This window comes from Lepidochelys kempii, chromosome 12 (genome assembly GCF_965140265.1).
Source record: "Lepidochelys kempii isolate rLepKem1 chromosome 12, rLepKem1.hap2, whole genome shotgun sequence".
NCBI lineage: Eukaryota > Metazoa > Chordata > Testudines > Cheloniidae > Lepidochelys > Lepidochelys kempii.
In genome coordinates, this window is record NC_133267.1 from 2,230,249 (window position 1) to 2,256,676 (window position 26,428).

The window sequence follows — 26,428 nt, forward strand, 5'->3', positions numbered from 1 at the left end:
GAGAGGAGAAATTTCTCCGCAGGTAGTCACAGGACAGCTCAGAACCTTGTCTCCAGGACAAACGGTTAAATGGTACAAAGGAAACAGCCAGTGAGCATGCACGTTAATCCATTATTATTTATTAGCTGTACAGCAGTATATTCTCCTTCCCAGCTTTCAAACCCCATTACATATTTTATAACATTTTTTTTCCTCATGTTGGCTTTCTAAAATAATGAAAAATATCACACAGTACAGCTAAGTACAAAAATGCATCAACCTAGAGTCTGATAGCTAAACTGATAGCTCTCTTAAAAGCGATACATAGAAGAAAAATTTGTTTGAAATCAGCAAGACTGAGGCTCTATAAAAAGCTTACATATTTTAACGTGACAGTTCATATACAGGCATCATTTGTATTTCACATTATTCCTTTGTTGTCTTTTTATTAGAGATCCAAAATTTTATAATTACTGACCTAGTAAAATTTCCTGGCCCAGGTTTCCAGGGCTGCAGTGATCCACCTGTAAATCACCACTTCTGTCTTAACATAGGATTCATAAACACAAAATACAACTACAAAGTAGAGCAAAGAAAATGTAGTTGTGAAGTTATAACTGAAAAGGTTAATTATACAGGTTTTAAATGCCAGTTCCATGTGCTTTGAAACCAGATTTCACGGGTGGGCTTCCGTTGTTTTGCAACAATAGTCTCTCTTCTACGTGATTGGTTATCAACAGCTTTTCCAACATTTACACTCTACCAATTCTCTTGTCACTTAATTTGCAAGTAATTAAAACACTGGGGTTTTTCTTAATCTGCATTTTTTCATCTCTCTTAATTAATGGAAAAAGATTAAAATGTAAAAAAAAAAAAAAGTTATTTACAAGCTTGACCATTACAGAAATGCTTTGCCCAGAGCAAAGCATAACGAGGACAGAAACCAGTTGGATCATGCCAAAACTACCGTGTGTGGCTGATTCGGAGAACCGGAGCTAGTCAGTGGGGCAAAGCAAAACCAAAAGCATTTTAAAAGTTTAGAACACTCCCCAGTCTGCATTTACAGTTAAAAACACTACTGGGAGAAGAAGGCTGGAGGACTTCGGGAACTCGAAGGGCAAGTCCAGAGTGGTGTACCACATACTCTAGTTAGGGCTTCCATTTTTCCACTTTTCTGTATTAAAACTTGTTACATGTAAACACTGTCCTTGGACCATCATTACAATGCAGTTCAGAGCAAAATGAATCGAGCATCTCACGGGAAACCCTCAAGGACTCCAACATATATCCTAATGCTCCATGATCCTGTAACGCTAACATAAAACAGCAAGTTCTAGTTAAATCACATTCTAACATCATTTTGAAGTTTTATTTCCCAGTATGTTTGGTAAAATGGTCTAAAATGATGCATTTCCCAAAGCCAAGAAAAAAGGTAAAAGGAAAAATAGATTTGAGCCGTTTAAACACAGCCCAGGCCAGTTCAGTCAGCAAGCTTGGCCTTTTCCTCCATCACCGGTCCATCATGCTCAGAATCATCTCAGGTGTGAGATCTCCATTGGGAGCTTCCACTACTGCAGGCTGAGCTTCCTCTTCTTCCCCTACTGTTTCTGCATCAGGTTCTTTCTTTACTTCCACTATAATGTTTTCAATTGCACCAGTGTTCTGATCTTCAACCTGAATGATTGCTGCAGCTAGCAAGGAAAAAAGAAAGAGATCAGAATACAGATTTCACAGGTGGGGGGGTACGTTAAAACAGATAATCTCCAAAAGTGTTTTATATAGTTTCTTTCCATGCCAGACAGTTTATTACTGAAACTGAACATAGAATATTAACCATCTTTTCACAAATACAATCCTAGTTTATCCAGGATAATCAGGGCTACAACATCTTAGCAGCATTTACTGCTGCCACAATCCACTGCTGAGCACTTCTTATTGTTGCAATATCATTTGAATTAGTACCCCAATTTTTTAGTAGAGTCGAGCTCAGCCCTGGGTTTCAACAGTGCTCACTGGGCCGGAGGTTTACTGCTGGGGTGAACTGTAACTGTTTACAGCAGCAGTAAGAGGCTCAAGGCCCTGCATGAGAAGGGGCATTCAGCACATACCCCATAAATGGGAATTCACAAGGGCAATTCTCCAGGAACACAGGAGCCCAGCCTCTCCATGCCTGACCTCAAGAGGCACATGCTCCTCAGAATGAGGGGGCAAAAAATATGAGACTTATCTCCCAATCATCCCCAAGTATCACAAGTTCCCTACACAGCTTCCCTGCAGCAGCCTCTACATGCAGTTGTGTTGACAACACAAGCATCTGCAGTACGCTGAAAATTATGGGGCAACTTAAAATACATTGTTTCATAGCAGAGTAACTAACAATACCATACTGATTATATGGGTGTACGTTGACTAAACTCCTCCATTTGCTAACTGGTGTGATGCTGCAGTTGAATTCAGGATCAGAGTGCAGTGTAAATATTTAGACAGACAGGATTCAGTGCCTTGTAGCACAGAACTTGGGGCCTTGAATACACAGGAGGACAATGGGAGGCAGCTACTCCTTGAAGAGGGGAACAGACTCACCCTTCTAGTGTGATTTATATGAATATTTTTCTTGGATTCTGTACAACCCTCTACTGGTCTTTAGTCTTACAGTGTAACCCCTCTGGGCAAGGACCATGTCTACCTATGTTTATATAGCACCTAATACCTAGCTCATTGTACTACCACAATGAACAATGTTCTGAAAGCAAACACTAGTTTTTAACGTCTGATCTGGGCTGCTTTAAAAACCTGATTATTATTGTTACAAATTTTTAGCGTGTCCTTCGCTAGAGCGCCTGGAAGCAATTTACACAGACTGGAAGCATGTTGTTAACCTACGAAGAAAAGATAACTCTCCTCCCCTCCTTTCACAGAACTGCCTCCATAACTCTGAACTCCATAACTCTGTCAGGAAATGCCTGCCTGCACCAAAAGGAGTCTTGCGTTGAGTCCTGCAGGCAGGATCTCAACCACGCTAAGGTACCTCAGTAAAATGATACAGAGACAGTGAACATATTTTTAAAAGTACTGAGCTCCACGGTAAGTGCTTTCCCTTCACCCTCCCCTGGTTCTTGTCACACAGGCAAAAAGCAGAAGACCAGAAGTCTAAAGTGCAGGCAATGCGATGTTTATTGGGGTTAATCAAGTAAGCATATCCATAGTTCTGTATGCCACAGAGCCTTCCCAGTATCCCTGTTCCCCCTCCTCTTTCTCAGCAGGCATAATTATACCTATAGTGTACATTGTTGGTCCCACCCCATATCAATTTATTCTCATGTTCCATTTTGGAGGCTCTTGGGTAAGGGGGCTTCATTACAACCTCTTTTGTATCCCCTGGGTAGGGCCCTACCAAATTTATGGCCATGAAAAATGCATCACGGACTGTGAAATCTGGTCTCCCCCCATGAAATCTAGTCTTTTGGGGCTTTTACCCAACACTATACAGATTTCATGGGGGGGGGGGGGGGAGAGAGACCAGCGTTTCTCAAATTGGGGGCCAAAAGGGAGTTGCAGTGGGGTCACTAGGTTATTTTAGGGGGTTACAGTATTGCCACCCTTACTTCTGTGCTGCCTTCAGAGCTTGGTAGCTGGAGAGTGGCGGTGTAGCCAGCCAGCCAGCCCCCCCCCCCCCCCCCCCCTCAGACCAGCATTGCTGGAAACACAGGAGGAAGCCGGAACAGGGCACTTAACATATATTCCAGCACAGCCTTTGAAGCTGTGAAAGCACAGGTGTGCTGCTACAATGTGCCTCTGGGAGCAGATACAAGGATTAAGCTCACAGCAGGCAGAGGCCCTGTGACAGACATGGCTCTTAGCCCCTACTAAATAGCGTGATGCACACACACCAACATCCTAGGTGGGAAAATATTTACCCTGATAAAAGAAATGTCCAGTAGTCAAAACTTATTGTTTCTCTCCCTTGCAAGTGTAAACTACTCTTGCGAAAGCTGGCGTCACCCAGACAGACCAGCCTCAATTTGGCATAAGAAAGGAGAAAGAGAATAAAGGAGTACAGAGGTATAAGTAGGGGACCTACAGCACCATGATTTTTGAGTGCTTTTCACTATCTATCTGCTGGTCAGATAAGTGACAGCCTCCCAAGGCTTCTGCAGCTAAGAGGGTCCCTAAGCCTTGTCCCTTATTCGTCTTTCCGCGGAATTGAGTGACCGATCCTGGCTTGGCACCGCTGGAATCGAGAGATGCAAGGAGGGTAAGAAGCACCCACACCTGATCTCCTATCTTTAGTGTACACATATTTTGAAATAGAGCTCTATACTTTGTTTTCTTTCTTTGGGATTGTGGCTTCAGTTTTGTAACTTGTTTGTGTGTGTAACATCTCTACATTTAAATAAGTAGGCACTAGCAATTTTGTAACCACATGATTAGAATCTAGCTTAATAAATTTTGGTAACCATTTATGCATAAGCCTGACTTGTTTTCTCTGGTTTACTGTAAAGCAGCCAACACAATTAAAGAACCTCAGCCGTTTTGGCTCTAAAGCCTGGCCATTAGGTGAGAGTACTAAGAGCCTAGCGTTGAGTTGTGCCGCCTCCATGGGGCAAACTCTTGGGGCACCTGTCAGTCAATCCTGGCTGCCCGCTGCGAAGGAGCTCTGAGCTCTAGCAGTTAAAGTCACGGGTGTGGAGAGGCTCTTAGTGCTGCCATTGGGGCACCTGTCTGTCAGTATTGACTGCCCGCTGCGAAGGAGCTCTGAGCTCTAGCAGTTAAAGTCACAGATGGTATAAACGGGCATAGCTGGCACCTCACCAAACATCCTTGGCCGTCGGCTAACAGGCGGCTGCTGACTGAGGGCCCAGCTCAATACCAGATCAGGCCATCCTTATTTCTGTGCTGCTGCTGGCAGCAGTTCTGCCCTCACAGCTGGGCTCCCGGCCAGGAACCGCTGCTCTCCAGCTGCCCAGCTCTGAAGGCAGTGCTGTCACCAACAGCAACACAAAAGTAAAGGTAGCAGGACCGCAACCACCCCTATAAAAACCTTGTGATCTCTGCCCCCAAAACTCCTTTTTGGGCCAGGACCCCTACAATTACAACACCGTGAAATTTCAGATTTAAAATAGATGAAATCATGAAATTCATTATTTTTAAAATCCCACGACCATGAAATTGACCAAAACGGACCACAAATTTGGCAGGGCCCTACCCATGGGAGGGGTAAGGAGTGATGTTGTGCTTTGGTCAGAGACAGGTATTTCTTTGGCTTTTAGTGTTTCTTATACTTTCCCCTCCATCCCCCTCGCCCCTCACGACAGATTGCTTGACCTTATCTTGGGAGAGGAGTTGAGGCAGGACTGTCCTTCAAGCTTATGCTCGTGTATTAAACTCCCATTCTACCCAGCTGCACTTTTAGCTCTCTCTCGTCTCTTTTCACCCCATCTGCTTGTGGGCAGATGTAACACAGTGTCTTTGCTCACACATATTAGTAAGAATATAGAAATTCCAGAAGTCAATGGGGCAAAGACCCAAAATTCTATCTCAGCCAAACATACAGGCCTGAAAACCACATTATCTTCACTCTCACTCCTAACACTCCGTTCAAGTGGAATGAAAACCCTTAGGAAGGTGCACAGAGACCCACATGAGGAACGATCAAACTGGATGCTACTCTGAAGGTCAGGCAGTGACTTACGCTGGGGCTGTTTTGGTTGGCTGGCTTTGCCTGGCGGCCTTCCTCTTCGTTTCTTAGCAGGAGGTGGTGTGGGAGCCACAGGCTCCACTTCCGGTTCAGCCTCAATTTCTACTGCTGTCTCATCCTCATCTTCATTGTCATCCAGATCTGGTTCAGCATTTTCCTCTTTAAAAAACAGAAAGCAAACAGGATAAATCATCGGTTTATGCAGGTACAAAACATCAACCCTGGCTTCCTACAAGGAGTAAGAACCAACCCTTCATCATTCTGAGGTGTAATCAGCTTCCCACCTCTACTCAAGTGAAGGTAGCGAAGATAAGTGAACCTGCGACAAGGAATTCATTAGAGGGATTTTCAATACTGGGTTATTCATCTTAGAAGGCTGGAAATTGAATCTTCCGGAAGAGGAAAAAGAAAACCCGGCCCCATATCCAGTACCAGTGATTACCGGTTTCAGTGTGAAACATTTTAGAACTTGAGGGGAAGAGCAGGACCTCTGGGAACAATTCAGTTGCCAAGAGATGGCACCAGAATCCTCACTACTGTTACCCTGCTTCATTAGCATAGAGGGGGCTGGGAGAGACAGGAAGTCTCAGCTAGCCATCTCTGGCTGAGGAAGGATTATCCAACACAGTATATTCTCAGGGGTTTTGTCTGATTTTAAGTGACTCATGATGGAGACGCCGCCTCTTCTCTTAGAGGAGACTACTCCAGCCTGACAAATCTCACTATTAGGAAATGATTTTCCACACTTTTCTTGGAATAATTAATCTAATGGCTCTGAATTCTATCCCACTGAAGCATCCTAAACAATTCTATCTCCTCCTGAAGTTCCTCCCTTCTGATGCTTGCATTAGATAATATGGTCAATACCCTTTTAACCCCTGAAACTCCTATGCTCAGCCCATCCTGGTGTGCAGAGTTGAAGGGAACAAACTTCAGGAAAAGATGTGGTGAGAGTGAAGTTGTGTGGAGGTCAAAGTGGCTGCGACCAACCTCTGTGTAAGTGCCTCCCCTCTACAGAGGAATATACAGAGCCCGTTGCATGTGTGGAAAAAGGGGTATGGCCCGAGGAGAAGCCATACTATGCAGTAAGCGTCCATTAAATCAACTGTGGGAAAAACGCATTAAGAGCTGGAGCAAGTTAATGCCTGCAGAAGCACCCCTCCCCCAATCAGAAGGGTCCACAGAACAGCCCCAAACCAGCATAAATACTAGCCTGGCTGTGCTACGATGGCTACTGTTGGGTGAAGAATTCCTCCACAAGGCTGCCCAGGAGTCTTCTGGGCTCCACACTGCCACCGGTTCCACAGAGAGGGGGTGGTGGGACCACTGCACAGATACCATGATGATTTTGCTCCCTTCTGTGACGTTTTGAATGGGAAGGGAAAACATAAACCTCAATCCATTGTATCTGGCTTTGTCTGCACTTCCTCTGCGTTGGCGTGCTGCTTAGTGCTCACGGCACCCAGTGCCACGTAACACCACAGAGCGCACGCATGTTCTAACTATAGCCCTTACAGAATTCTAACGAGAGGCGCTATCGTTACCCTGGTTATGCTATGGACGTCCGCAGCCCCAGGTGCGCTGGCTTTATTGCCAGCGTATCACGTTGCAAACCCATGTTTTGCTGGGCTGTTCATTCTCACCACATTCCCACTGTCCAAACATTTCCCTCCCATTGAGTGTGTGCGCACTGTGGTATTTTACCCCAGGGCTATTAGATCCCAAACTAATACCACCGGGGAGGGGGAGAGAGACACTAGAACAATTCAACACATTTGATATTTTCTCCCTTTATCCACCTGATTTCATCGCAGCTTTCCTCGCGGTAATTACATGTTACCAGTGGCACAAACACGTATAGCACTTAAGATCATTTTTTCGGCTGTAGGTTTAAGAACTATAGTCTTCATGCAGCACAAATTTAATTTTGGGTGACGTAACTTCTCTGTGCAGACTGGGCTAGGAACTCCTGCCCACGTGCTGTACATTTCACATTAGCGTATTATCTTTGTGCATTTTGATTCCTTGGAAAGTCCACATAGACTTTGCATTCCATTTGTCAGGAAGTCTTTTCAGTCCCTCGTGAAGCCTCTAAAAGATATTCAGTGCAGAATAAGTCTTGGTTCAGCCACCACTCTTCTAGCAGAGATTTTTGGCCAGCCTACCCCACACAGCTCCTTCCAAACCTGGAGAGTGTGCACTGCTGGACAAAATATAATTCTTTATACAGCTGATAGTTTCTATCACAAGACTTCTCTTGCTGTAGTCTCTTCTCTTTGCCTCTAAGACATAGCTTATCTTTTAAGGACTTGTGTTATTATGAGACTTTGCAATTGAGGTTTGCACAGTAAGCACTATTTTGACCCTACTTTTCTAAATTCCTGCAAAAGCCTTTTCCCTCGTTGTTTTTGCTAATACAGACTAACACTGCTACCACTCTAAAACCTTTTTTCACCAGACATTTCTCATGCATGTTCTCTTGTCAGGAAGATGACTTTTTCCCTTGGACATTAACTGCATAAGCCATTTTAAGGGTTTGACAAGGAGAGTCTTTGCTTTGGAAAATCATCTTTCAAATGCTTTGTCTAGAAACACCAGCTGTGTTTTCTTCAGTTGAGGACCAGGACCTCAATATTTTTCCATTTAAAAGTGGAAAAATTCAGAGTGCAGGCAAACAGTTTTTGAGTTATCTACTATAAAACATTCCATTAGGTCCTGGAAGTGACTATTCGTTAACCCTTTAGACATGATTGCTAATCTCCATTCTCAGCCAGTAGGTGTTGGCTGCCAGCGATCCTATCAAGTCCTTGCTCCTGGTTGTCAGTGTGCATGTGAACACACAAGAATGCTGTCCTCTAGGAGAGACTCAGGTGGTAGTGGACTCTACCATCAACCCCTTGCAGCTCTACTCTTCAGTTCACCTGAACAACTAGGAAAAACAGTCCTGGGCTGTAAGTAGTTCCCTCACCTCTCCCTGACTTGCAGCTGGGCTTCTGCTTCAGAAAATTTTTCCCCCACAGGAGTTCAATTAACTTCTGTGACTCCATGGCAAATTTGTCAATCAGTTGAGCAAAACCAGGGTTGTCTGGGACTTTGAATGAAGCGTGCGTGTGTGTGTGTATATATATATATATATATATATATATATATATATATATATATATATATTATAAAATTGTATAATAGCAGTCCAACCCCAGAACCCAGAACAAACACAAAGGGTGCCAATTTATGTAATAGGTGGAAGCTACAGGCCCTGGGTAGCTTAGGTTGCAGAAAGTAGGCAGGCAGGACAACTGGACACCTTGAGAGTAGGAGTGAAAGAGACGAGCCTCTTTTCAATTAGTCATGACCTGGAAGAAGACAGGGATGACAACTCATGACCTACTTCCCCAACAGGTGCAATCCTCTCTGCACTAGTGTGCATGTCACCCCAGCTTAATCTGTTTGCTTGCCAGCTAGCTCTCAACTTTCCAGGTGCTAGAACCAGCTTGTAGAGTTTGTAAGCTCTCAGTTGGTCAGAATCAAGGAATTTATGAATGCAAAAAATGCTCTCCTGGTAAAAAGATACAGCCACATTCTAAAAGAAACAAAGTCAATTAATTCCCAAGCAAGAAGTGAGTGGCTGGGGCATTGGTCTGGTATTCAGAAGACCTGCATTCTATTTCTGGCTCTGCCACTGATCTTCGGAGTGACCTTGGACAAGTTATTTACCCTCTCTTGGCTGTTTTTCCTCATCTGTACTGTGCCTAGCATCATGAGGCCCTAATGCCTCCAGCTGCTACAGCAATACAAATAAATACAATAAAACTAAATAAAGTTGAGATATTTCAACTGATTCAGAACACTGGAAGGTGCTACTTATTTTAAAACAACTACACTTAAAAAGCCAGAGAATTCTGAACTCGGGTTCTATGAAACCTCAACTCTGACTCAAATCCCATCCACTGTCCACAGGAAACCACCTTCCTTCCAGTCACTGTATGTCATCTCCAATAGCTACAAGTCCTCACCTCATCTACTGTAAAGAGAAATTGAGAGCCACCGTCTACAAGCACAGACTCTCCTCCCGATCAGCTGCTCATTCACATGGTGCACAGCAACGTCACTTCTTACCCTTATACAATACAGAACATCCACCCCACCTAAAATTCCACCAGAAGCCAGAGAAGAAACCCACTTACTACATACTTTAGCTAGAAGCCTCCTTATCTACCTCATTCACCCCCATCCAGCAATAAAACTCTATCCTTCAAAAACAAGCCTGAGCTGCATCTTTGCCCTATCCACTACATAAACTGGCCCCCAGATATCAGTCTCACAACAGCTGGAGTATACTGAGACATATGTAGAACATAGGCCATTTACAGTTGTAGTCAGTGATGGTAAAAGTTCATACTTGTGTGTGTACCCTCACGCAATACAGCATTCCGGGGGGATGAAATGCATGCGCAATAACTATGTTGTCGACTTCCAGTGAAGACACTCTTGACTCATAAGGTACCAACAGGAAAGAGACGGTTTACTACAAGCTCATAAGAGAGGCTAGGTACATTTAACCAGGTCATTACACAGTGCTCTTACCACTATCAGAGGAATCTTCTTTTTTAGAACGCATCTTTCTCTTTCTCCCACGTTTTCCCTTCTTAGGCTCCCCTCCATTCTCTCCTTCTACACCATCTGGGCCAGAACAGTTATCTGCATGTCTAGCCATGGTGTTCTAATCAGGGAAAGGAAAACAAACACTGAAATAAAAACCAGGTAGCAGGCCGGTATTTACAAATCAAGTTGTACTTCGGATAGCTTATTCCTTACAAAAAATAAATAAAAAATCCCCACTTATGTAGACTCCAGAGAAACCAGTGATTGTGTTAATGTATGTTTATTTTGAGTTTTGTCATCAACTGTCTTTTCAGTTTCTTTTCAGTTTCGGTGGTTACTGCTGCAAAGAATACACTAAAACTAAGTGTAACCTGCGTCCAGCTCCCCTTCTCAAACACATGCTTACAGCTTATTGTTCTTTGGAACAGCCTCCCACCCTTTCAAAGATCAGTTCAAATCGTGGTCTGCTCACTTACCCTGCGAGTGAATGTTTTCCCACACTTTGAACAGACAAAGGCAGCAGGGACAAAGTTGGGGTCATGGTAACGTTTGAAGTGCATATCGAGGAGCTGTTTCTGACGGAAGGTTTTATCACAATGGCTACAGGCATAAGGCTTTTCTCCAGTATGGGTACGTTTGTGCATGATCATGTGCCGCTCCTGTCATTGAGAGAAACACACTCAGAAGCGTAAGCAAAACAGAGCGGTAATGAGCATGAACTCAGACACATGAATGTAAAAGGTTAGCAGTTGTCATTACTGGGGGGAAGAGCTCTAATATTTCACTCTGAGACCAGCATCTGGGAGGGAAGAAGATGCTTCTTCAGGTGAGCTGGGACATCTCCATTCATGCTACATGCAGTTGCCAGGATCCTAACTGCAGTCTCTTTTCCCTATGCCAGCCAATACTCCAGTGCTGTGACAAACATATTCCATTCTTTGTCTTCTTTAGAAGATAACTTCTGTAAAGAGACCCTTAGCTGGAAGGCTAAGGCCAGTGTGAAAGGGCACTACACTTTTCTATATCAGTCCTTAACATAAACTAAAAGAGAAGGCATCAAATTTGATCAGCTACCAAGATTAGTAGTTTCTTCTTTAATGTTTGATTTCTAGCCCACGTTTGCTATGCCTGGATGACAATGCTGTTCTGGATATTCACAAGGGCTGTGTGAACAGCCAACCTCTCTGGAATCACCAGTAGGCTTACCTGTCTGCATGCATAATCACACTGGTCACACTTGAAGCGCTTCTCATTCTTGTGAGATTTCTGATGCTGGATGAGAGCGTATCGCTCGTGGAACACAGCATCACAGTAACGGCACTTCTTGCCCTGCTCAATGTAGGAATGCTGCTTTCGCAAATGAACACCTAATAGCACAAGAAAAAGTCTTTAACCCTTTGTTCTCCTTTATTACAGCTGGAGAAGATATTCTCTTAATACCTATCCTCTTGCGTGCTTTCATTATTTAATCTGGTTGGAAGCCAAAAGCCTGGGCCCTATTAATACTTTGAAATTACATTAACAGCACCATGTATGATTAGCAAGTTCTTCCTCAAATGTCTTTTCCTATTCACCAAAAATGTTTGTTTCCATTGCCAAACTAAATGCACATACACTAATTTGCTGGGAAAGCCCCCAAGAACTAACAGCTCATTAAAATTTCTGATTTATTAAACCACAAAACTATGTCCCATGAAGAGAAGGAGTTAAAATGCAAGGCAGGCAGATTCTTTTGTGTGTGGCAAAATGAGCAAGGTAAAACACTGAGAGAGTATCAGGCCAGAGCTTGGCGTTAGTAGTTTCTTTGCTTTGTGGGTTTCAATTGGATCCTTCCATTTAATTTGGAAGAGAGAGAAAGAGGTTAAAAAACCCCATACAATTGTGAAGAGTGAGAAGAACAGATCATTCAATCAAAGTGGGAGTGCCAAGAACCCAGCCATGTTGTGCCACACTTCACCACCGAACTATTACCAAGTCCCTACCTTGTGACAATAGCAGTTTATAAAACAAACCTTGAAAGACTTAATCATAGCAAAGGGAACTGCACTGCTACAATCCAGCAAGACTCTTATCCCTGTCAGAACCCCACACAGTGTACAATGACTATCTCAAGTGATTTAATGTGTTGGATTTCTTTTCTATGAACAGCAGAAGGACTGCTGCCCAGAAGACAGTCATTTTATTGCTCCAAGTTTAGTTTAGAATAGCCTATTTTCGCCTTGAGACTCACTGAGCCAGTCTGACACCCTTAGATGGGCCGTGACAGCGAATTCTGTAGAGCCAGCAAGCACAGTAAGTGCTTTAATTTGGGCTCAGTAAGTGCATGTCGATGGGCACCACACTGGTGGCCTGCTTTGTGCTCTTGGTAAGCATGATGCCGCGCTGGAATAGTATTAGAAGCAGCCAATAGTTTTCACAGTAAGGGGTGGCTATTATAAAAATCAACAAATTACCATCCAACACCACTCAGCCAGTAAGTGTCATATTTTGCACCACTCAAGAATCTACAGCCTATGCAATTCAGTCTATATTAATCCCTGTGCCTTGTGAAAACTCCCCTGTCAACTCTGGTCTGTTCAAAGAGCTTTTTCACCACCAGGTTAACCGATACTTACCTAAGTCACTCTTCCTTGCTATGACAGTGTCGCAGTGGGGGCAGTGAAATTTGGCCACATTCTCTGTGTGCTTCTGTAAAATGTGCATTTTCATGGTGCCACTCTGGGTGAAGCGAGCATGACAGATGTAACATTCATAAGGCTTCTCTCCTTTGATAGGGGAAGGAAAGAGTATTTGGTGCATGAAGTTAGTTTTATTAATCAGTCTTGTCTAATTAAAAACATACCCGAATTGGAAAGAACAGTCCAAATGTGGATTTGGTGGCACAATAATTTAGTGCTCTGGTGATCTATCCCTTTCAGAGGCTAGAGAAGTTTAGGGAAGTCTCATTCCCCCTGCTACGTGTCTGTCCACATCACAAAGCCACTGTGCAACTCATCACCTTAGTTCCAAAACAGACCTGCCTTGCTGAGGAGTTAGGTACAGCAAGCGTTTTGTGAAGGGCTCATGTGCAACATAGCATTGGCCTGCTAAACCCAGGGTTGTGAGTTCAATCCTTGAGGGGGCCATTTAGGGATCTGGGGCAAAAACTGGGGGTTGGTCCTGCTTTGAGCAGGGGGTTGGAGTAGATGACCTCCTGAGGTCCCTTCCAACCCTGATATTCTATGATTCTATGTAAGGATCTGGCATGAACTAAGATTTTTGCTTTCACAAGTGCCAATATCCCCCTCCACACACACACACTTACAAGACATTTTTCCTTCACACTTTAGCAGCAAGATTAGTATTGCACTAGTGTTTGTTGTCAATTATCCGTGGGATTTCCACAAACTCACTTAGTGAAATGCTCCTGTACCAAACATTGAACAAGTGTGACCCTGAATGTCTGCGAGAAGACTGAAAGTGGGGTAAATACTGATGTTCAGAGATTTATATTACCTTTCTATTTTATGGTATGCCTGTATTCTAGAGCTCTCATTCTGCTAAACAGATTTTTAGTTTTCTGTGACAAAATTGAAGACAGGCTTTCTCAAGCAAACTCCCATTTCTCAATTCAGTAACAACTTTCAATGTATGGATTTAGATGCTAAACCCGGGTGCATGCTCTCACAGACTTTACACCTTTTCTATGAAAACATGAAGCAATCTTTCATTTTGCCAGGTTCATGGTGACAGGTGCGTTGAGAGCTCTAGCATACGTTAGCATTCCTGAGCCTCTATGCCCAGTGCTGAAGCTCCAATAGCACGTTCACCAAGCATGGAATCAATACCAGAGTGGGTTCTCATGTGCCTCTTCAGTTTGTAAGTATCCCTGCTGGCATAACTGCACAAGCTGCACTGGAATGGGCGCTCTCCAGTATGAGAGCGAATGTGGCGTTTCAACTTGCTGACCTGAAATACAAGAATATGATTGGTGTTAGCACAGATGAATAAGACAGTCTTTCAAAATCCAAGCGAAGAAATTCAGTGATAAGTTTTGGGTTTTTTAAACTGAAGTATTCTGCTGGGTTTTTGACTTCTTGTATTACCCAAAATGTTCAGCCCATGTCATGAATCAGTACAGATGTGAAATGGAATAGCCTCAGCTAACGTGTATGGAGGTGTTACATGGTTACTGACCCACAACAAATCCGGCACAAGCTAGCTCAGGAGAATGATGTGCATAGTGATTATCTGGTTTCAGAGTAGCAGCCATGTTAGTCTGTATTCGCAAAAGGAAAAGGAGGACTTGTGGCACCTTAGAGACTAACCAATTTATTTGAGCAACTACAATGAGACTGAAATGCACACTTCTAATAGAATAGAATAGATGTAATAGAATATCAGGGTTGAAAGGGACCTCAAGAGGTCATCTAGTCCAACCCCCTGCTCAAAGCAGCACCAAACCCCAATTTTTGGCCCAGATTCCTAAATGGCCCCCTCAAGTATTGAATTCACAACCCTGGGTTTAGCAGGCCAATGCTCAAACCGCTGAGCTATCCCTCCCCCTTATTCTATTCTATTTCTTCCTGTACCATCTCAACCTATTACTGCACATATCCCACTCCCGTCAACCATGCTTATGCTCAAATAAATTTATTAGTCTCTAAGATGCCATAAGTACTCCTTTTCTTTTAGTGATTATCTGGTTATTTCTCCTAAACTACAATATGTAAATCACTGTACTGCATTCATTGCAGCCCTCAGAACTTCATATCCATAAAGAGCTCAGATTAAAAGTTCACAGTACCTGCACAGCAAAAGAACCTAGACGGTGCTGTTGGTTGGGTTAAATCTTGCTGTTACGAATCAGGCATAACCGCCATCTTTCATTCAGGATGAATGTAAAGAAGTGACTGAAATAATAGCAGTCTCCAAACCCAAACCAAAGACAAATGCAAGGCTGCCCAGAAATGTGTGAGAGAGTAAGAGAAGGAGGACTCAGAGACAACACAGAATAAAATAGGCACAGCCTGGAGAATCTGAGATCCTGACAGAAGCTTAAAGAGGGGGCTTGTGGTGCTGGCTAAAGAGGCTTGGGGCTGTAAGAAAAGAATCTCTTTTGTTTGGGTCGTCCTGAGTTCAAGGAAAAAGAACTTTGTACACTACTTGTCAACACAAAAATACATGCCCATCATAATTTTCTCCTCCTAACCGGAGTGCCCACAACACCCTGAACCTGGCTAACCACTCAAATCAAAAAGGGGCAACTACAATGAGACTGAAATGCACACTTCTTTTTCTTCCTGTACCATCTCAACCTATTACTGCACATGTCCCACTCCCGTCAACCATGCTGATCCTTAGCTTGCCTAAGCCTCTTCTCCCTACTACCCAGCATGAGTAATTTCTTTTTAAAGTTATGTTTATTTTAAAAATGCTCCTTCAGCTTCAATGCTGATTAGGGAAAGAAGAACATTCCAGGAAGCTGCCTCCCAGTTAGCTTTTCAATAATTCTGAATGAAAAGACAGATTTTTGGAGAAGAGAGACGCAAGGAAAAAAAACAAAACACACATGACTCATTTTGACAGCAGATGCTCATTCTTCTTAACAAACAAGTGCATGGTACAAGACTGAGCACATTTCTTACATCTGAGGGTGTTGCCAACCTTAAAGTACATTTATCTCAAAATATTGTTACCTCCTACACCCAGGAGTTAGCTAATTAACCCTGAATGTTGACTATATTATTAAAAAGGGTAGTGAAAAATCTCTAGACTTCTTGTGCGCATACCACCCACAAACCAATTTCTCTTTATTTTAATTTTTTAAAAAAATCTCACCATTTGCTTTCAAAGACAGCAAAATTTCTGCTCAAAGACACTTTTTATGGCCAAAGTGTTAACTCCTCTAAATAAAATGTTTTAATGCAAATTGTTGACACGGACCCTTGCCATGTATGGCATGAATGGTTGGTTCTGTGGTAATGATTAACCTAAACGTACCTCTACACTAGCATAGTCGCACATCGAACATTTGAATGGTTTCTCATGAGTATGTTTGTAACGGCGATGCCGAACCAACTCTCCACTGGTCACAAAGGCCATGTCGCAGTCTGGGCACTTGTGAGGGCGAGTACCTATATGTGTATAGCCAGAAAGGAGGGGGAAAATATTAAAGTTGAGTGATGAGCCAATGAAAACAAACGCATGCTAGCTTCGCTTTTATAAATTAGAAACTTTGGATTCATAATCTGAAAAACCTGAGATACTATGGCAAATATTGTGTGCTTGAACTGAAAAGTTGCCACTTTTGTGTAAAACAGCCATCGTATTACTAAAGAGATTGACAAATTTTGAGGATGATCAAAAGGATGTATTTAGCTAAATGAACGACCACATATATAGGTAGACAATACAGTGTTTTGTTTTCTGATCCCATGGTTATTCCTAGAATCCAATCATTTAGCTAGGTGTTCTATGTGTAGAGTAAATTGGGAATATGGAAACATCTTTCCCATCCACTCACTTTGTTGAGAGTGGTGGCTTTATTTTTGTTCTCATTCCCATTCGCCATTAGGCAGGTACTTCAAGAAGCCTCTATAACAAAACTAAGTAATTGATTTCTATTTTTCCCTCTCCCATATAAACTTTATAATAATTTTGTATTGGTCCCTGTAGCGGGGTGGTCACCCGCTCTTGCCCTGAAGGGCTGAAAGGCCAGCCCTTGTGGAGGGCTGTTGGCTAGAAGCTGGGTTGATTGGGGAAGTAGCCACAGCTGGGCCACACCCCAATCAAGGCCCAAATGGCCCTTATAAAGGCTGGGAGCCAGAAGCTTAGGCAGAGTCTCTCTCTGGCTAGAAAGAGACAGGCTGGCAGGGACACCTCACCTCACCTCACCTCACCTCACCTCACCTCACCTCACCTCACCTCACCTCACCTCACCTCACCTCACCTCACCTCACCTCACCTCACCTGGGAAAGGCCTCAGGAGCTGGGAAGCCCTAGGCCAGCAACGCTGCAGGGCCTGGTTCCAGGCCCATATAGGTATTGGGGTTGCAGAGGGGCAACCTGAGGGCGGATAAAGGCAGCCAGCCCAAACCCCTTGTTGCCTGTGATGACTGGCTTTTACACTGTAGTCTGCCCCAGGGTGCAGGGGCTAGACAGTGAAGGCAGTAGCCATGACTGAGGTGACGTGGAGATAGTGGGTGAGGGTTCCCCAGGGTGGGGAGATCCAGGGAGTGGGGCTACTGCCAGGGGGCAGCACACAAGGCAAGGGCACTGGGTCCTGGGAGGGACTGGGGCCAGTGATAAGGCGGATCACTGGCCTGTGGAGGGTGCTCTGGGCTAGAAATCAAGGACGACCAGAGTCGTAATTCCCAAGGTCGTAATCAAGTAATTCCCAAGGACGACCAGCAGGAGGCGCCACCGGGTGAGTCCGAACCCTTACAGTCCCCCTCACACTCTTCTCTTGGGGGTTTCTGTCCCTTGTGTTCATCTTTGGCCCCGTACTTGTCCTGCTTCCACACAAGGAGGAGTATCAGCATGGAACTGATGTAAGCTTAGGGCTTGAATCAACTTCTACTGAAGTCAAAGGGATTTTTCCCAATAGCTTCAAAGGGAGCTGGATCAGGCCATTTGTCAAGTTATATCCATGTGCACACTGAGCTTCTCCACTGGCTCAGCAAGACAAAAAGCAAAGCTAATTGGGCTCATATCAGCAACACTGAGGTAACAGCACTGTGAAATCCTCTCCCTTCAGGAATATCCTATGGGAGAAATTTTGAAGATACAAGGGAGAGAAGGACTAATATGAAAGAGTGAATCCTATAAAATTCCTACTGTACAGGAAGTGTAACTATAACATTGTCTTTACTGATTGTACGGCATTAGCTCTGCATACAATACCTGTGTGAGTATTGAGGTGGTTCCTCAGCAGCGTGACTGTCCGGAAAGCTCTACCACAGAGATGGCACTTGTGTGGTCTTTCATCAGTGTGGCTTTTCATGTGGCGGTCCAAGTTAGAACGACGTGGACAAGTATAACTGCACAGCTCACACTGGAATGTCTTCTTTACACCTGGCCACAAAGCAAACCAGCTTTACTCTAATCAGCCCCGTTCTCCACTGCAGTATACTACGTTAGGTGCAAGATTCCAATAGTTTTCCCTTGTTCCATGAAACTGTTACATGGAAAGTAATCTTGTGCAACTGAACTGTATTTTCTATTAGAAATAGAAGGCAGTGATAAGCTATTGTTTTAGGATTTTAATTAGCATGTCAATCATTTTCTTTCCTGCGCTGTCCTCACAAGACAAAAGGCTTTCCCATCATTAATAATCAAGATTTATAGTAAGAGAAAATCAAACACAAACACTGAATTCTTTTGCTGTCAGTTCTATCTGGTAATTGGTTAATAAAACAACAACACAGTTTCTGGGTTTTTATCATTTGGTATAAAACTGTTGATAAATACTAAAATTTCGGAAACAAACATCTACATGATCCAGTGAAATATAGTTTGTAGTCTAGTTGTACAGTAGCAACAACGTCAAAGCATCATATTCAAAGCAAAGTAAACAGCTACGTAGCACAGGAACAGAAGATGAAGGTTACTCTGAAAATGGAAGAACAGAGAGCTTCTACTTATGGCTTTAATAACAGAAGAAATTTTTTTTACTAACACAAGGGCTTTAGTCCCAATACAGTCTAGCTGAGCGTGTCATTTTTTCCAGCCCTTCCGTAAGTTCCCATTGTGACAAACACATTTTAAACAGAGCTACTTAAGAATAGTTAATTTACCTTTCTTTTTGATTTTTGTTGGTTTAGGGGGCTTCATGTTGCCCACCACCTTTTCTGCATTAACCTCAGACAGCAAACCCTCCTGCTGCTCCTCTTCAAAGTCATACACAGACACATCCACATCTTTGCCTTCCTCCGTATAGCGGAGCTTGCTCTTTTTGGTTTTCTTTGTTTTTTTGGCTGGTGGCTGATAGTCTGGATCTTTCTGCCAGTTGGGATCTTCCTGTGGCTGAAGTTCACCTTGTTCTAGTGTCTCCACCTCCCCATTTGCACCTACTTTGACTACCTGGAACCCTTCCGGTAAAGGGAGCGTGTGGCAGATCATAGGCTCTCCCTCCTGCAGGCCTCCTTTGGAAACCTCATTTTCATAGGCTCCCTGAAGCTCTTCCACAGAAGTAGTGGCAACGGGTACAGTCACTGGAACGGGTACTTGGACAAGCTGAAGCTCACCAAGGTTTATAGGCTGCTCTTCCATATTAACAACCTGAAGTGTTATTATCTGTGTGTCATCTACCGTGGCCTCTGCTTCCTGAGCCACTGAGCCCTCCATTACTTCAGTCTTCATCTGAAGAAGCGTTGGATCCAGCTGTTCCATCATCACCATTTGCACGCCACTGTTGACATCCTGCACTACTTCGCCCCCATCTGCCTGGTTCGGTGGCATATGGCAAGCATCCTCCTCCTGCCCACCTTCACGACGTCTTTGATAGGTCTTTCTTTCTTTCCCCTTAATGAAAGTTTCAGACTCCTCCCCGATAGCTTCGATTGTCTCGCTTTCCATTTTTCCTTCCTGCTGTAGAAACAAGAAAAGTATTTTACGGGATCACTTAGATGACTGTTTTGACAACAAGCAGTACAAATTGATGGGACAGAAGTTCAGACTGAAGACAAATGGTCAGACAAAAGGGACCCATTACATTCACTGACATTCTAACATGGAAACAAAGCAGAACTTTGGATTCACATTCTATTGACCTACTGTTGGTAACATAGCTTTAATACCAAAGTAGTAGTAGAACACAATCTGAAGTGAAACAACTACTGTGTCAGTTTCACAGAAGGAAGGGATAGGGGGAGGAGAGATTAAGTGATATCACGTTTCCTACTTCATACTTAAAAAAAAAAAAAAATCTACAAATCCCAAAGGCAGGATGTACGCTGGTATTATTCATTGCTCATAAATTATTGCTTATGCATCTTATAGTCTCACTTTACACAGTTGCCAGCAATATCACAAAGGCAATCCTGAACTACTGATTTTTAGAAAGCATGAAAATAAAGTAACAACAATACGGTTGTAGCAAGCTTTTATTACAGACTTGGAAATTTTATTTGGTCCTAAAACTGCAAGATTTATTCTTAAAACAGAAAGAAGATGTTTCTGCAAAATCTGAAGAAAGTGCAACCTGTCTGAGAATTACAAGTCATTTAAAAAAAAAAATACCCCAAATGAAATTCTGATGAATTCACATTTGTCTCTCTCTAGCTCAAAAAAAAAAAAAAAAATTACTATGGTCCACGTCGTTCAATCTCTGTAAAAATTCATATGCAACCATATTTAAAGAAAACAGATGATTTAGTAACATTTGCTATGAATCGTTTGGGGGCCCAATCCTGTTCCTGTTAATGTAAAGGGATGTTTTGGACACTGACTTCAGTGGAAACTGGAAACTACATGCATTTGTGCATATTGCCCTCTACTGGCCAGCTGCAGCTTAGCAAGAACACAAGGATCTTCTACAGCTAACATCTTCCTTTGGCTCAAGTGGCCTGCATTTTTGAAGCTGCAGGATTGGAGTTCTAGGGGTTTATAATGGAGAGGTGCTCGCTTTTCTATGCTTAAGGCTGCCACCAGTCATAGCAGAACGCTGATTTTGATTTCCCCTTGTAACTAAACAGATAATGTCATGGTTTCAAAATGTTTATAGCTAGATCTTGTTGGCAACAAGAACATTTCAGAATTTTTTAAAATAAAAATGTCTATGTAAACATAGCTCCTTTCTGAAATTTTTGTCCAATATTGCTCTGTTAAAAAACTCACTAGAATACAAAATTTCAAGCATTGGTAGATTTTGACAATGGCTTGTGCACAAGGTAGTTTTCAAGAGTAGAAATAGTAATTTACGGTTTTTAAGAAATTGCCATTATTTGGAAACAAATCTCTGTCAAAGTCAATGGAGAAAAATCATGGTCACACTGACTATATTCATCTACCAATGAATCAGCTAGGGCTCTCCTTTAGAAAAGGGAAAGTAAATTCCAGAATCAGGTAAAATGACCCCTCAGTCTTGAGAGAGCATGCATGGGTCCATTTTACAGGTGGGATAACATAGGGTCAAAGTTTAAATTAGTTTCCATATGAAGCCACGAATCAGGATCAGAATTCTGATCTCTGAGATGAGACCCCCAACACTAGACCAAAGCATCTCTTAGAGTATTTAAAAACCCTACACTTAGTGAAGCCAGCTAATTTGGGGCTTACAAAGGTGGCAAGATTTGTTAAGAGCTTTGGGACACTAAAGATGAAAGACTGTAAAATAAATGCAAAGCATATTAGACACATTTTTATTTTGGGTAAAAGGCACAAATTTGTGGCTTGCTTGCCAGTGGTGCTGAGCACATTCAACTCCTATTTGATTTCAACGGGAATTGTTCAGCACCTCTGAATATCAAACCACTTAAACAGTTGCCTAAGTATGATTTAGATTAACTTTCTCTATCCATTTTGAAAAAATCTGTGTATACATGCATATTATGTGTGCACACACTACACACACACTGCTTGCCTCTATTCACATCTATTTTATTGCATCTTCAGACGTTCCTCCTTTTTTGGGTCTATTGATTATTCTCTCTAAGCACTTGTTGCTTTGACAATGTATCAACATCATGGTCTGCTCAAACTATGGTTCACCTGCTGGTGCATAACCTTTGACTTTCAGAATGTTTCTTGCAAACAGAAGTTGCAGTCTCCAGGGGGCACTGAATACCAGAAGTACTGATATTTTGCTTCATATATACTTCCACTTCCCTCTTTCCTAACACCAATCAGCAGTTCACTGTACAGTAGCCCACATGGACAAACATCTGAGAGAGACCTGAGTGCCTGATGCTGACTGGCAGTCTGCAGGGGGTCAGAACAGAGCTGTGTCTTTACCCCACAGTGGAGGTGTAAGAGCCTGGGCAAACTGTCTTCTAATCCAGGGGGTCTCAACCTTTTTCTTTCTGAGCCCCTGTGCAATAAAAACTCCACAGCCCACCTGTGGCACAACCATGTTTTTTCTGCACATCTAGTAGATAAAAAAGCCAGGGCCAGTGCTAGGGGTAGAAAGCAATGCAATTGCCTGGGGCCCCATGCCACAGGGGGCCCGGCAAAGCTAAATAACTCAGGATCTGGCTTAAACCCAGGTGGTGGAGATTGAGCCTGGGCTTCAACCCCAGGCGGTAGGGCTCAGGCTTCGGCTTTCTGTCCTGGGCTCCACAGGTCTGACGTCTGCCCTGATCTCTGGTTTATTTTGGTAGACCCCCTTAAACCTGCTTGTGACCCCCCCCCCCAAGGGTCCCCAGACCCCTGGTTGAGAACTGCTGTTCTAATCACCATTTATCCCAGGTATCTGGGTAGGGACATGGAAGGTTAAGAGATAAAAGGAGGCATCACTCTCTAAGTGAGAACTGGGTAAGCAGAGCAGGGCAGAAAAGCATGATAGGAGGACAGAGGAATAGGAAAAAAAGAAGAAATAGAGTAAGTGCCTTAGGGTTAATTAAACTGTATGTATTCACAAGTTGAATTTATTCTAATGCATTAGGGTAGAATACAAGTTTGCACAAAAGTCCTGTAAATCTATGTGTAAATAAGGAACAGTCCAAAAACTTACTAAGTGACCTCACTGCCTTCTGAGTAGTGTAATATTGCATCAACAGAAGCCTCTGTTCCATTTGTACTTACTATCCAAGAAGAAAACCAAGATGCATGTATTTCTTCAACTCCTCTTTCTTTACTACAAATATTACAGGTAAACATTATTATCCACCACCCCTTTCCAGGAAAGCAAAGGCTGAGAAACTGACTAAGGGAAAGTGGACACTCCAAAATTAAGTCAATTTAAGTTACATCAATGTACAGCTGTTGCAGTAATAAAACTGCTTCTGCACGTCCACACTACGCTCCTTGTGTCGGTGGTGCACATCCTCAATAGCAGCGCTTACGCTGACAGAGAGAGCAGTGCACCGTGGCATAGCTATGCCACTCAACTTGCCACCATCTAGCACAGGGTGTTTTGGGAAGGGTTTGCAATACCTCAAGGGGGCAAACAAATCATGCAGGGGTGACTGGGAACATGGTTTCAACATCTCATAATGTTTTGAACTTCTTTTCAAAAGCCCCACAAGGTTGTGTGTCTGCCATCTCTGTGAGAAGCATGGATCCTGCACAGCTCTGTACTATTATGATGAGTATTGTGAGCACACCGAGCCTGATCCTGCAGTATTTGTAGAGCCGCCAGAGAAGTTGAGCAGAACAAGAAAATTCCTTGGAGGCTGCCTTGCTGTGGGACACAGAAAGAAACAATTCACATTTGTTATTGGCATTCATGGAGCAGCCGCAGACAGTGAAGCCCTGGTTCTGGACCCGAGAAACAAGCACTGACTGGTGGGATTGCATTGTTATGCGGGTATGGGATGACCAGCAGTGGCTGCAAAACTTTCAGATGTGCAAGACCGTATTTCTGAAAGCGTGTGCAGAGCTCGACCCAGCCTTCTGGCGTAGTGACAAAATGAGAGCTGCACTGATAGTAGAGAAGCAAGTGGCATTTGTTGTGTGGACGTGTGCAACACCAGATTGCTATCGATCAGTCAGGAATCAATTTGGAGTTGGGATATCCATCATGGGGGTTGCTGTGATGCAAGTGTGCGGGGCCATTCATCACAAAGGACTATGACTCTAGGCAATGTGAAGGACATAGTGGATGGTTTTGCAACAATGGAGTTCCTGAACTGCAGTGGGGTAATAGCTGGCATACATATCCCTATTTTGGCACCAAACAACCTTGCCACAGAGTACATCAACAGAAAGGGATACTTTTCTATGTTACTGCAAGCACTGGTGGATCACTGGGGATGTTTTACCATCATCCATGTGGGATGGTCAGGGAAAGGTGCATGATGCACGCATCTTTAAGAACACAGACCTGTTCAGAAAGCTGCAAGCAGGACTTTCTTTCCAGACCAGAGGATCACCATTGTGGATGTTGAAATGCTAGTAGTGATCCTGGGAGACCCAGCCTATCCTTTACTCCCAAGGCTCATGGCCACCTTGACAGCAGCAAGGAGCGCTTCATCTACAGGCTGCGGTGGTTCAGAAGGACACTTGCATGTGCCTATGGCCATTTGAAAGGCTGCTGGTGCTGCCTAGAGATTAGAACTCAGTGGGGGAAAAAAAATCCCAATGGCTATAGATGCCTGCTCTGTGTGTCATAGTATTTGTGAAACAAAGAGGGAAAAGCATCCGCTGGGGTGCAGGGTGGAAGTGAGCAGCCAGTTACCAGGGCTATAAGAAAAGCTCAACAGGGAGCTGTACGGCTCAGGGGGGTTTTGAAAGACTGATTTAATAGTGAGCTGCAGTAGTGTGTGTTGCTCTAGTGTGTGGTGTTGTAGTGTGCTCTGCCTGCCTGCCCCCCCCCCTTTTTTGCACCCCAGTATGACCCTGACAACGAGTGCTGTGTGTGTGTTCTGATACAACACTGGAAAAGCACCTATTGCTATTTTGCTCTGAATGACGACGTCAGACCCAGCCAGCCTATGCTGTGAACTGATAAAGATGAATATCAATGTTTCTACGTCTGGATCGGAGCTGTGCCTGCACAGCCTCTTCTCCTCACAGACCCAGGAGATCCACCACCTCCCGTGTACTCCAGGCAGGAGCGTGTCTGCAGTGTGTAGCCTGAATGGTCAGCTGGGCAGGCACTAGGTGAGCTCTCCATGCCGAGCAAACAGGAAATGGAATTTCAAAAATTCACAGGGCTTTAACAGGGTAGGGGCATGTATCTGTGTACCTGGTCGTTGGGTAGCAGAGTTCAAAATGGTGACCAGAGCGGTCACGATGGGGCATTGTGGGACAACCTCCTGGAGGCCACTAAAGTCAATGTAAGTAACAAGTGTCTAAACATAGGTGGACTTACTAAGTCGGCGTAAAGGGCGAGTTACATTGGTGGGAGTGACATTTTAGTGTAGATGCTTATAGAGTTAGGTCAACATAAGCTGCCTTGCGTTGACCTAACTCTGTAGCGCAGACCAGGCGTAAAAGAAGAATGTGTCCAATCCATGTTTGTGTGGGAGAAAAGTGCCATGTCTTCCAGTACCAAGAAACATAATAAATTACATAACTGTTTAGAGGAATACCCATTATGTCTAGGCCACATGGTACTTTCCCTTCTACCCCGACATTTAACTTAAGAGTTTCCTTGTTTTTACTAGTTTGTGTTCCTGTAAATACTTAGACTTAGGGTAAAATGAGCACAAATCAATCTGTTCCATCTGTACCTTTAATTTGTACTTAAGCATTTTAGGGTGGAAGTTTAGTTTGTTTTTAAACTATGCTCTACCTATCACAAAGCTTCTTACAGCATGATACAAGATTATGTAGAAAACCCCATGAACTAATCCAGTTCAATGACCACTGTAATGGGAAATCTTACATGTACATAGAACTATTTGATTGGTACCTTTGCTGCTTCAAAATTCTTGGCAAGTTGCCAAGAGTGACTAAGGCCTTGTCTACAGGACAGTTTTGTTGACAAATCAGCTTTCATCAACAAAACAGTGGAGGTATAAACACTAATGCTGAGAAAACTCTCCTGCTTTGCTGACAAAATAGAACCACCTCAAGAGAGGCGTAGAGCTTTTTACAGCAAAGTTATATGGACGAAGTGTCACTGTAGACACTGTGCTTGGTAATGCCTGTTCTGACAGCTCTGCTAAGCAGTTTGAACTCCACTGCTCTGCACCCAGGTACACAGGCATCCGCCCCTTCCCCTTTAAAAGCTCGGGAATTTTTGAGATTCCACTTCCTGTTTGCTCGGCATGGAGGACTCATATCGCATATTCCCAGCTGCCCATGATGGCTCCACGCAGCAAATGCTCTCCCATTTGGAGCGCACCTGAGTTGAAGGATCTGCTTGCACTGTGGGGGGAGGCAGCTGTGCAGTCCCAGTTCCACCGTAGGACCTTTGATACCTATATGGGCAGATTTCTCATGTCTTGCTGGATAAGGGCTACAAACAAGACACATGTCAGTGCTGTGCAAAGATGAAGGAGCTGAGGCAAGTATACCAGAAGGCAAGGGAGATAAACTGTGACTCTCGTGCTGCACTGAAGA

At 43.6% G+C, this 26,428-nt stretch overlaps 1 protein-coding gene across 4 annotated transcripts in view; it reads right to left on the reverse strand.

Moving 5' to 3' along the window:
* Window positions 1–99: 99 nt before the first annotated feature.
* Window positions 100–26,428, reverse strand: part of CTCF (CCCTC-binding factor) — a 58,972-nt gene continuing 32,643 nt past the window's right edge. The window contains exons 2-12 of one of the 4 annotated variants that reach the window (XM_073307147.1): window positions 23,354–23,600; window positions 19,057–19,846; window positions 18,164–18,334; window positions 16,262–16,395; window positions 14,107–14,227; window positions 12,895–13,044; window positions 11,486–11,646; window positions 10,756–10,938; window positions 10,262–10,397; window positions 5,672–5,836; window positions 100–1,670 (exon numbers count right to left, since the gene is read on the reverse strand). In XM_073307147.1, coding sequence (XP_073163248.1) covers window positions 1,489–1,670; window positions 5,672–5,836; window positions 10,262–10,397; window positions 10,756–10,938; window positions 11,486–11,646; window positions 12,895–13,044; window positions 14,107–14,227; window positions 16,262–16,395; window positions 18,164–18,334; window positions 19,057–19,837 — 2,184 coding nt within the window. In that variant the 5' untranslated portion in view covers window positions 19,838–19,846; window positions 23,354–23,600 and the 3' untranslated portion in view covers window positions 100–1,488. Of the gene's footprint in view, window positions 1,671–5,671; window positions 5,837–10,261; window positions 10,398–10,755; window positions 10,939–11,485; window positions 11,647–12,894; window positions 13,045–14,106; window positions 14,228–16,261; window positions 16,396–18,163; window positions 18,335–19,056; window positions 19,850–23,353; window positions 23,601–26,428 lie in introns of all 4 variants that reach the window. The other 3 variants (XM_073307146.1, XM_073307145.1, XM_073307144.1) reach the window with 3 other exon arrangements.